The sequence below is a fragment of the Mya arenaria genome, chromosome 3, assembly GCF_026914265.1.
Source record: "Mya arenaria isolate MELC-2E11 chromosome 3, ASM2691426v1".
Lineage (NCBI taxonomy): Eukaryota > Metazoa > Mollusca > Bivalvia > Myida > Myidae > Mya > Mya arenaria.
Window position 1 is genome coordinate 77,606,624 of NC_069124.1, and position 13,183 is coordinate 77,619,806.

The following is a 13,183-nucleotide window of genomic DNA, read 5'->3' on the forward strand; positions in this document are numbered from 1 at the left end:
TCAAGATTCAAGATTTAACTTATTTATTAATATATATATAATGATAATTGCTTTTGTGTTAGATTTAGTACATATAGGATATGTCACGAGTCGTTATATAATACACATTTTTTAACGAGTTCAGGAAATATGTACGTAAGCGAGCCTTTGGTGTTCCTTGCATTGCAGAAATGTAGTACCCGATATATTTTAAAATACATATTTATATATATTTCATCGTTTTAATTCCGATTATAAGTGACTTGAATACAACGATGATATCCAGAAAAAATCACAACATAAACTCTATACGTTTAATGAAAACTATAATTACTATGTTAATGTCACACCTGGTGATAGTTCGTATGCTCGTGACGTAATTTCCTGTTTAATACATAAAGAGACGAACTTTAAGATTTTTATTCATCGTGGAAATGTATACTTTATTTCTAATATTCTTTTTAAAAACAAAAGTCGCATTGAACGTACTACTTGTTTGAATATTACCAATTAAGCAATCATTGATTCCACTTAAATAGTTTACCAACACGCGGAGTAATTTTGTGTAAGTTCATATGTGTAATAAACAAAGATACGTGATAGTAAATTTTAACCGGAATCAAAATAAAGCACGTGATCAAATGTGTATTGCATGATGCTTGTTTCTCTACAACCCCGTACTATCAATATTTATTAATATTTTCGAATGTATGTTGTTCGATTTTCCGTTTCAAACAACATTTCTGCTTTATATTATGTTTTATGTATGAGTCGATGACACTAAACAGATTATACCCCTTGTATAAATAAATCATTAATACAATTTGCAAATGGATCGTATTCCTGCAGGGCCAATGAGGATGAACAAGTATTTCTATAATGAGATACGGTGACACTCTGTGCGTTATCCATCAACTTAAAACGACACTTTTTTGAATAATATATTTTTCTTATGAATTTCAGAAATGGGTCTTTGTGACAAGTTTTAAAAGCGAAAGATATATAGACCATTAACCTACTTTGCTGGTTTCTGACGTTTTTGCTTGCGATAATAGGCTGGTTCTAATGTGTAAAATGCACACACCCTTTCAAATGCTGGGTTTTATTTGTTAAATATTTGACTGAAACTGAAAATAGTCGCAATGTCAAGACATTATGCACCAGTCAATGGTAACCACGCCCCCCCCCCACGAGGTCCGGGGGTATACCGGGTATAGCCGGGAAAATGGGCCGTGTTTTTACCTTCCAGGTGGTCCCGCAGTGCCGGGTGAATGCAGTGGTTTTGTGTTCGCGCCGAAAGAGCGGGGAAAGGGGCTAACCTAGGGTCCCTGGGGTGCGGGGGCATTTTGCGGGGATTTTACCAGCAGTTCGTCCCCGCAGGGCGAGGATTTTAGCCGGGCTTGGCTGTACCGAAAGTCAAAGTCCCCGCTATTTCCCTGACCTGGGAGCCGTGATTACAATTGACTGGTGCATTATCGAGGACTTGAAAGGTAGCTTTAATGTGTCAGGGAATTGACAAAATGGGTAGGAGACCATAATGCAAATTTTGGGGCGTTTTTCTGTGTCATGCGAATTTGGCCGTTTCGCGCTTTCTTTTCTTTTATTCTATTTGATTGTTTCACGAGTTTAGTAACAGAAAGTGTTAGTCGGGGACAAACTAATGTTAAAGGGAAATAACCTTTAATAAATGTCGTATTCTTCCATACAGTGGATCAACAAGCGCAAGGATATTCAACTCATTATACTGTTTCTATAGTTTTATATTATGCGTGGACAACGTATTAGTTTACAGCAAACGTTTTTCTCATGATTTTTTTTATTAAATTAACAAAAAAACTAGATTACAATGAAGTAGATTTCTATCACTTGACTCGATTTTAACCGAAATCCGGTCATATGCGTACAGTTAACAGGACAAGTTAAAAAATATACTAACTACTACGGCCAATTTGTACCGCCCAAAAATGCTCATTCGGGCAGGACGTTTTCGGCATATCAAAGAAATTAGGTTGGCATCGAGCCGCTCTTAAAAGGTTCGGTTTAATTGGTCAATTGGTGTGAAACCAATGTAAACAGTACATGATTGCTTAACAAAGGATATGAGCCCGACATATTTGTTTGGTTGATATCTAGGTGCGCAATCTCCTTCTTTGAGTTAATAAATGTCTGCCTATTATAGTAATCTACGCATTGAAGTTTGCCCGATACTTGTTCCTTGTGTTCTTATCGCTAAAACTTACGACATATTTGCGTGTAATTACGTAGCAATTTCAAAGCATAGTGTTTTCCCTTGACAAATGAACATAAGCACGAAGTCTGACCAGCGATCAGTCTAAATAAAAAGGCAGTGAGCACGTTTGTTGTTTTTGGTTTAGTCTGCCTAACATTTCTTAATAAAATCTGTTCTATATCGGCGGTTTTAACTATTGACGGACATCAAAACAGTTCCTTTACAACATACTTTGAGGAAAGTTGAAGAAAATGTGTTATTGATAAGTATACTTTTTCTTCCAATCAAAAGAATTATCAATTGACCCATTGAAAATTGTAAACATGTATCCTATAGACGTGGCCTCCAGGCTATGGACAAGACCTGGACAAGCCCAAGTATTCAACGATCAGATACAAAACTGGTACTGTTTGCTAGTATTAATTAGCGGTGTTTTAAATTTTGAAAATTAGTCGAATACTGTTTAAACATCGTCCCAACAAATTTCAACGCTTTATTATTTAAATGTAATATGCATATAGTATGTCTTTACCACAAGAGTCAAACGTCGATGCTATGTTCGAGATATCTGTAGTCCTATATAACATCATTGGTAACATACATTGTGTGCCTCAAAATTGAGGCAACCGCAACTACGTCGCATACTGCACTGAAACCTTCCGAGGCCGTCAGAATCGATACCCAAAGCAACTGTATAACAATAAAGCAATCAATTACTCGCAGCAAGCATTATGTCCTGTATCTATGCTTGTGTATCCATTATTTCAGCTGACTTATACACTTCTTAAATGCCTCATGGAACGTAGCATATCTATCGTTATCGATATGTCGTTCCATACGTCATAACGTACAAATATTTGGAGAACCCCATTATAATGTTTTCCAGTATTTCCGAATTAATTATACGTCACGTTCGTTAAAGCGTGACGGTGGTGCAGTTTGTTTCATTGAAACAAAACTTAGCATCAGAGAAGCGTAGCTACATGTCAGCAAAATACAAATGTACCTTCAAAAATGATGTCACATGTGAACTACATAATTTACCGTTAACCCCGTCTTGTTAATATATCCGAATATAAAACGTAACGTGAAGGGACGGGTATGGGCGTGACGATCTCATCCATAATCCACCGGCTATGCATATCAAAGAGAATAACGAACAAGCATGACAACCAAAGCATTAACTTTCATTTGTACCATTTCTTAAGTTACAGCAAAGTAGATTTTATATTCTCTTTTATGAACATTAACCTGTTTATACACATTGTCTTGATACTTCTATTTGCCTCGTCAATTACATTGATGACTATGTAGCTTCTTGCTTGTCAACAAAAATGACAATTCCCAACCTTTATTTCCGGACACTTTGATCACCTAATTGAATTGTATGAAATGGAACCAAAGCAACCAGCCCTTAATGAAAAGACGTAATTGAACGAGTTTTTCTGTCGTTTTGTAGATAGAAATAAATGGAGAATCTACACGCCAGTGCTCTTGCTTATTAGAAAACAAAAGATGAATTTCAAATCTGATTTATCTTGATTGGATAAGGTTCAGAAGAAAGTCATTCACTGACAGCCTGATGTATGGGGGATGTTATTTAGAGTGTAAATTACCATGTGTTGTAGAGGAATGTTTAAAGAAAGAATGACAGTCACCGCAGCGGCCGTAGACGACATGTGTCAGCCTCTTTTGGCCTGACCAGCACGTATCCAGGACAACCATTGATAATCTTGCAACTAGACATATAAGGTCTACTTCATTCCGTGTGCAATTATTTCCAGGGGAAATATCTTATGGCCATTTAATGTAAGGTTTTATAAACACCCACGCTCCATTGTGAGTCAGAAAAGAAATATGAAACCAGAACTTGGCTGCGAGTAATCAATTAAAACAATGTTAAAATATATCAATTTTAAGTGTTTAAATGTTGGTTTGATAGATAATGCACTTAGGTGCCAATCTTTTCTCTTCCCAAACCTACCGCAGTAACCTGGGTTACTTAGGTGCCAATCTATTCTCTTCCCAATCCTACCGCAGTAGCCTGGGTTACTTAGGTGCCAATCTATTCTCTTCCCAAACCTACCGCAGTAGCCTGGGTTACTTAGGTGCCAATCTATTCTCTTCCCAAACCTACCGCAGTAGCCTGGGTTACTTAGGTGCCAATCTATTCTCTTCCCAAACCTACCGCAGTAGCCTGGGTTACTTAGGTGCCAATCTATTCTCTTCACAAACCTACCGCAGTAGCCTGGGTTACTTAGGTGCCAATCTATTCTCTTCACAAACCTACCGCAGTAGCCTGGGTTACTTAGGTGCCAATCTATTCTCTTCCCAAACCTACCGCAGTAGCCTGGGTTACTTAGGTGCCAATCTATTCTCTTCCCAAACCTACCGCAGTAGCCTGGGTTACTTAGGTGCCAATCTATTCTCTTCCCAAACCTACCGCAGTAGCCTGGGTTACTTAGGTGCCAATCTATTCTCTTCCCAAACCTACCGCAGTAGCCTGGCTTACTTAGGTGCCAATCCATTCTCTTCCCAAACCTACCGCAGTAGCCTGGGTTACTTAGGTGCCAATCTATTCTCTTCACAAACCTACCGCAGTAGAATATTCGGCGTGCGCGTTAACGCCATCAGTGCGATATCTGTATTTCATTGATATACGAGCAAGGACAAAATGACAAGTAATGGACTAATCAATAGTAGGGTAGAGAGGCACAAGCTATCAGCCAACAATATCTGATATGTATGACGTGGTTCCTTCTTTTAGGTCCGGCCTGTAGGTTAGATTTCATTTTTTGCATAGGTTTCTCGTTATAGATATATATCTCATATAAAAGCTGTCATCGTGTTGCGAATTCTTAACCAATACACATATAGCGGGTGAATTTGCATAATAACTCTCGACGTCTGTGTTGCACAAGAATTTTGTAAATGCATTGTACTTGCCACATATTAGAAATTAGGTTCACCTCTAAATGTGGCACCTGTCAAATAAAGTGTTGCTAATGTGCAGTGAATTCATTGAAAATATAAATGGGTATATAGGAAATGTTGCTAGGATACACCTACATATCAAGGTCAATCAGCAATACTCTCCTTTAATAAATATGCCGAGAACCCACCAACCAAATTTGAGGTTAAAGAGAGCCATAAATAGTGCCATCTGACCTTTGTTAAAGCCTGTTTGAATTGGTGGTTCTCCAGTTCCCTCTTTCATCTCACGTCAATGATTTCTGTAAAAATGGCGACAGTGGTTACTGCAACCACAGGATTACTGCAAAAACTAATGTTCAAACGATAAAAAACAAAGATCCTTAAACGATGTTAACGTAAACTAATAACAAAAGGAGCAGTCAACACTTTCTAGGATGTAAATATCACCGGACTGCACTTGTGTTATTACAAACACCACAGTTCATGTTCTTTTATATTCGCTAGGTTTATGTTTTGCTGATTATACTGGTATTTGGTTCATTACCATGTCTACTTACAGACTTTTAGATTTGTTTTCATATTATAATTAGCAACACGAAATATATTTACAAAATGTTGAAGATAAACATTTTCGTAATACCACACTTCTAAAACATGCATTTCATGATGATAATTAAGCAGTCATATTAAACACTTGCGTTGTCTGCTTCTAGCTTAAAGTCAAAGGCGTATGTACTTCTGATATTGCAACTAAAACTTTAAAACTAGACGAACTCGTACAAAAAATTCAATTCAGCCTACTTAATTTAGTTTGCACGAATGCATTTTGTATTTATTATTTTTATGCCGAGAGGAATTAAAATGTCTTATTTACATACACAAATGTTTTCCGATTGTCAAAATGCGAAAACATTTGTATTTTTAATTCAGTTTTATTATTTCTGCCAAAAAGACAGGATAGCACAATAGGTTTGCAGCTATATTTGAAAGATCCATACAGATTAATGCTTATTATATATTATATTATATTATAATATAATACATTATTATATATTAAGTTATTAGTATTATATGTTAGCATAATCAAATTCAGAGCATTTTTTTTAATATAAACTTTTCACCACAGCTCTTACCTTGTTTGTAACAGTGTGCTATTTGACAGAAAATCAATTTGAGCTGCAAAAAACTGATGAGTCCATCAGACAAACATGGAGCTAATTTCTACTCATGAGTAGGGCTTTAATATGTGCACATTAGCACCTTAATGAATAAATAAAATAAGGCTGTCAGAAATTCCAATAATATCAGATGTTTTGTAAGGCACATTGTCCATATAGAAAAGCGTTTATATCAAGAGTTGTTATGGCTTTCATCTTGATACAGTCAGTTAAAAATCAATAAGAAATCACTGGGGGTTAAACCCGTCTGCAAACGCTTTACTCATACACTTGTACAAGCATTTATCAACATAGTGATACGATCAAGCAGAAACAAAACACGACGTCACAAACCAAACCGACTAAAATACAAAAAAAACTAATTGTGCAACAACTTTTCATTTCACAACAAATTGAGGATCCGTCTTGAAACGATCAAAAAACTGAGACCGGTTAATAAGCGTTCAACCTTAAACCTGTTTCAACATATATACAATTTTATCGAAAACTTCCAATAATTACACTTGACATAATTGTCAAAATGCTACAAGGAGTTTTCCCTGTTGTTTATGTTGCTGTATTAAATAGTTCTTGTCAAGACATGCCGACGGTCGTATGGTCGTTGTGCTATTTTGTTGCTGTTAAATAGTTCTTGCCCAGACATGTCGACGGTCGTATGGTCGTTGTGCTAGTATGTTGTTGTATTTTGGTCGTTTTGCTATTATGTTGCTGTTTAACATAGTTCTTGTCCAGACTTAGGTTGCTGTATTAAATAAGTCCTGTCTAGGCGTGTCTACGGTCGTACGGTCGTTGTGTTATTATGTTGCTGTGTTGTATTAAATAGTTCCTGTCTAGGTGTACGTGCAGTCGTATGGACGCTGTGCTATTATGTTGCTGTGTTGTTGTTTTTCCTGTGTATGCATGCCTGCGGTCGAATGGTCGTTGTGCTATTTTGTTGCTGTTTCAAATACTTCTTGTGAATGCATGCTTACGGGCGTATGTTCGTTGTGCTATTATGTTGCTGTTTTAAATACTTCTTGTCCAGACGTGTTTACAGTCGTAAGGTCGTATTGTTATTAGGTTGCTGATTTGAATAGTTCCTTTCTAGGCGTACATATAGTAGTATGGTCGCTGTCAAGTCATGCCTAAGGTCGTATGGTCATTGTGCTATTATGTTACTATGTTAAATAGTTTTTTGTCCAGACGTGAGGCCGGTTGTATGTTCGCTGTGTTAGTTCCTGGCTATGCGTACCTACGGTCGTATGGTCGTTGTGCTATTATGTTGCTGTATAGAATAGTTCCTTTCTAGGCGTGCATATGGTAGTAGGGTCGCTGTGCTATTTTGTTGCTGTATTAAATAGTTTTTGTCAAGTCATGCCTATGGTCGTATGGTCGTTGGAACATTAAAAAAACTAACTTCGCCTGGCTGTTGTCTTTCTTTCCTTCAAAATTAAAAAGGAAATGTTACATCCGTCTCTTCCCTCGCAAACAGAAAGCAGCAGGGACTTACGATGTCGATTTATTTGATTTGGGAATATTTTATGTTCCCAAATGGTATGGGGTTTTTTTCTCGGAAAACATGATTGACTTAATTACAAGCGAATCATCGTAACGAACTTATTTCTGGGGATAGGGACGATTTTCATTAAAATTCAGCCAGGAATGTACGGCACTATGGTAAATCGTTCTACGTTATAGCTAGATAGTGTAGACAGAATGGACTTTATTGTGCGCCCGCGAGAGCATTAGACCATAAGGCAAACATTGGCGTAATGTTCAGATAATGCATAATTTAAATAAACCGTATCAGTGCTATTAGTGTTACGAACGCCATCAATATTGTTAAAGCCTAAACACTTTTATGACAAAATAGGGCCACGCGTTTTTTTCATTTTTTTTTATGAAACACATAAATCTGAACTATGTACGAAGCTAATAATTAAGATAAGGAATACTGAGAATGTATTCATCTTGAAAAGAAGATAACTGACGTAATATGTAGCTGCCTGTTTTTGAGAATTACGATTGTTTTTACTTCTTGACAAGTCGCCTATGGGAGTATTAACAGATCATGAAAATAATTTACCTTAATCAATTCAGTTATTTAACTGTGCTGTGTTGTTGTTAAATTTGATTCTTTCGTGCATTTAAGTGTTCAATATGTATGCATTCTCCCTACAAAATATGCGTTTTCCTTAAAACCATTACGTTGAAAATGTAATGTAATTAGCTCGTATCGCTGTTTAATGGCGTATCTATCTTGCAAGCGAATGGAAGGAATGTTGACTATGCACGAACAAACGATATAGTGTATTTAATTATTCTATTTTTATACATAATATATAAAACATCACACACACACGTTATGTTTTTATAATGCCTAACGCCTTCATCAGTGGATAAAAAAAATCATTCATAAAAAGAAAGGGACGTCAACGCATACACTGTTAAAAGTATTGACAGACGACACGTTGTGTGTGTTTTATGATAATACTAGCATATAATAATGCTCACACAGTAAAAGAGAACCATTCATTTTTTTCAAATATACTACTGACATGATATTTTTAAGACGTTTACATCGATGCCTCATGCTAAAACAGTAAGAACGGAACGAAAATAGAAAATACGAAATTGCAGTGGATCTGTTTTCCCTGCCCACTGAATCTCGCCTCAGATTTGTTTAGATTTGTACCAATTATTTGTTTATCTTAATTCAGAGCCTGTGAAAAATATTCTCTGTTTTATGTTTTTCAGACGACGTCCATGAATTTTAAACACAGGAAATCCAGCTAATTTCGGAACATCAACAACCCTTCGTTACGGCTATCTAGCCTGGAAATTTTGTTCCAAAGGATGCATCGATTTTCCACCGCGAGCTAGCAGCGCCACATCCTGTCTCATAGCCAGCGATTGAAAGACCAATAGAACTCTCTCGCATTAATTGGTGTTGAAATAAAAAGAATTGTTATAATTGTGAATTAGACTTAAAGTGATGCTTTGATCTGAAAAATCGCGAAAAGGTTGCTTGATAAATGCTGATATAGCTTAAATAGATTTATCTTTGTTGGAAGGATCGATTTAATAGTATTAGAATGCTTTGATATTGTTGTGTGCCTAGTGAAGACACGCGCTAATATTGTTCTGAACTCAGGTATCGTGGGAGATTTAATCAATGAGCCACACAATATATCAATTCTAAAATTTACATTAGTTAATTGAAAGGGTGTGCATGTTGAAATAAACGCGTTCCCCAGTGTGAAACGGATTAATAGTGGGTTCGCTGTGGAGGACTGGTGCTCAAAACGCGAATATTTAGTGCTCAGTTTGATTGCAATATAATCAAATCATTCATTAAATACCAGAACAATGAATCTCGAAATACCTGATGGACTAGGAGACCTTTTGCGTGATTTCACGGTGGCAGTTTTGCGAGAGAAGCCGCCAGATATTTATGACTTTGCTGTTGGATATTTTACAAAGGTGCGGGAAAATCGTAGGCCAAAAGCTGTGCCTATGTATGTTATTGTTGACGACGATGATATCGGCGAACCAGATAAAGACACTTTCAAACCTAAATGTCAACGCCTGAACAGGTACGGCCGCCGTCAGTCTGTGTCAGCCGAGAGGTACGACCCGGAGGAAGATGAAAGTGACGACGAGAAAACGTGTTACGCTAAAACCGACGAGCAGCGGGAACGGCTCACAGAAGCCGTTAGCAGTATTCTACTGTTTCGTGCACTTGAACAGGAGCAAATGCAGGACGTTCTCGACGCCATGTTTGAAACGGTTGTGAGCGAAGGTGACTATGTTATAAGACAGGGTGACGATGGAGATAATTTCTATGTAATTGATTCCGGTCGTTATGGTGTTAATGTGAATGTTAATGGTGAACAGAAGAAGGTTCACACTTTTGAAGATAAAGGCAGTTTTGGCGAACTTGCACTTTTATACAACATGCCTCGTTCTGCCTCAGTAGTAGCGGAAAATCGAGGCTCCCTCTGGGCTATGGATAGAAATTCCTTCAGAAGAATCGTTTTGAAAAGCGCGTTCAAAAAGCGTAAAATGTATGAAGAATTACTGGAAAATGTTCCAATTCTAAAGTCACTAGAGCACTATGAAAGATCAAACCTATCTGACGCACTAATCCCGAAGACGTTCAAGGATGACCAATGTATTATCCGACAAGGCGATGAGGCGGACGGGATGTTCTTCCTAGAGAAAGGAGTAATTCGGGTCACAATCATCAATCCCAATGGTGTCGAGGAGGAGCTAGGAGAACATGAGAAAGGAAAATATTTTGGCGAACTTGCTCTAATAGAAGATCAACCACGATCAGCAAATGTGTACGCAAAAGGCGACGTAAAAGTTGCTTTTCTTGAGAGAGAATCATTCGAAAGGCTTCTAGGACCATGTCTGGATATAATGAAAAGGAATAGTGAGGTTTATAAACAATACACGGAGCAGAACCCAAATCGAGGATGATACGATTAATACCATGTGCACACATGTTTATATCTTACAAGATTGATTTATTGGCCATGTGGTCTACTGAACGAGTACAGCCAGCATTCGTTATAAGAGCCATTACTTTGTTTAATTTAGAACGAATTTACATTTACGTCTATGTATCTGGAATATGGAATACAATGGCCTTCAAGTTGCAAGGGGCCACGTATAAAGATAAAAACAACTTGTTTGCGATGTTGGTACCAAATGTTCACTGTTGCCCACAAGGGGAACATTATACCTGTCAATGAATAATTTGATGGTACGTTGCATCTCACCATGAGTGGTAACTGTATTGATTTCGTAACAGAAGAACCGGACAAATTTTCGGTTTGGTTAAGTTCTATCAAAATGTTTATTGATTGGTCAATAGATATCCAATAAAAAAACTACTAAGCAATCAAATCCTTTTAATGAGTCAGCTAGCAAAATCTGTAACCTGTGGACAAATCAAAGTGTTACACAATGGGCTGCAGATTTCCATGATGTTGAATTATTTTAAAGATAAATAGAAGAGTAACGTCTATTTCAAACAAAATAAGTGTGTCTTTTGTGCGTTTATTACGTAAAATAATTGTTTTCTGAATAGCTTAGTGTATGGAATCTTGTGTATCATAAAAAAATCGAGATTTTATGAACGTGTCAATAGAATAAGTGTGATTACAACTCAACTCTCTACATACCAACTGTAGTTGTGTGACGTTATAAGTTTACAAAAAATCTGAATTGATCCAATTCCCAAGTGTAACACAAATACGATTAGTTTAAATTGTGTAACGAATTATGTGCTAACATCTGTCTACATCAACTGAAATCCGCGGAATTTCTGTGCTGAATACATTTTTTTCTTTGTTTTGCAACTAAATCTTTGTTAACTTCCTTATATTTTCCTGACGTATTTGTTTTCTATGTATAGGTATGTGTATGTTTTCTCAGTATTAAACATGTCTCTTTTTCTGACGGTTTATTGTTCTCTCAATTTCTAGGACAATTTCTTAGCCGAGTTTATTTAGTGTGTTTTAAGGATTAGTTCGAAATTGTAAATAACAGTCCTTTAATAATATAGCAGTCTTCTCGACATCCTTTAAGTGGTATTTCATGTAAATGTGTGATGTCAAATGCAGGCTCTATTAGAGTAGGTAGCTAATGATTAAGTCAAAGATAGAGTACAATTGGTAAAACAATCCAATTTTAAAGTACTATTGTCCAGGCCTTACAAAATACCTTGGTTTCACACCATCGCTGTATAGGACCATTGAAAGACAATACAAATTGTATGTAAAAATGAACTTCGAACCATAATACGCTTAAAAAAAACATTCATTTAAAATCAATACATACACATGTTTAACAAACATAATTTTTGAGTGATAAACCTTTACCTACTTACTAAATAATGCATCTACGGAAAATATTTATAACTGATAACAAGATTATAATCGTGTATTTAATGGCTGAAAACTCAAAAATATTAAATGATTGGTGAGTGCGAAAAGATTTACTGTGATAACTATCGTCTCATAAGGCAGAAATGCCGTGTTTTATGCACCTTTCTTTCAAATTAAACTCGGAATCCTTCATTAGAACCATTGTTTTCGACATTTATTCATTCTTTTTGCAATATTAAAACATGTGAATGCATTGTGGTAAAACTTATTTGGGAGTAAGAGTGCATGTTTAAGTTATAGTGTATTTAATGTTCTTGTTTTGCAGTTGTTCAAATGTTTTATAACTTAACTTGAATGTTTGACTACTGGGCTTGTCCCTGTATTTCGCCTTGTATTATTCAGAGAAACATTGATAAATATAACCAGAGAATGTGTTTAGTAGTTGAACTGTATCCCACCTCAAGGTTTTTGCTAATCAGAATAATACATTTACCAGCGATATAAAACATGTACAGTTGTCCTTTTGATAGCGTTATGTAAAATATAACACCTGTTTCAATATTTAGAATGGAGACACATTAACTAGTTATCGCATTCATCTAATTATGAATAGTATATCATGGTTTATATGTTGATATATGTGAGACTCAGACTCGGAAAACTTAATTCGAAAATGCTCAATCCATTAGCTAATTTATCCATAGTATAACTAAAATTTAAAATACGTGGGCCTGATTGAGGAAAAAACTTTGTCAACGATAATGTAATCTTTACCATCTGTGCTCCTATAATTACCTTTGAACAACAAAATGAAAATAAATGCTTTTCTGTGTCTGAATCCGGTTCTGAAACCCAAGAGGTTATGTGAATACGCACCCAGTTTTCTCCGTAAGAATCTTTTCATTTGCATGCATGAAGATATATCTATGATAAACCATGCTCGCAGGCATACAGGGAGAGCATTGTTCTTACAACGGGTTCAATTT

The 13,183-nt window shown here is 36.3% G+C and overlaps 1 protein-coding gene across 3 annotated transcripts in view; it reads left to right on the forward strand.

The window, feature by feature from the left end:
* Positions 1 to 12,631, forward strand: part of LOC128228362 (cAMP-dependent protein kinase type II regulatory subunit-like) — an 87,342-nt gene extending 74,711 nt beyond the window's left edge. For all 3 annotated transcript variants that reach the window (XM_052939646.1, XM_052939647.1, XM_052939648.1), the window contains one exon: positions 9,058 to 12,631. In XM_052939646.1, coding sequence (XP_052795606.1) covers positions 9,670 to 10,785 — 1,116 coding nt within the window. In that variant the 5' untranslated portion in view covers positions 9,058 to 9,669 and the 3' untranslated portion in view covers positions 10,786 to 12,631. The remainder of the gene's footprint in view (positions 1 to 9,057) is intronic.
* The last annotated feature ends 552 nt before the right edge of the window (positions 12,632 to 13,183 follow it).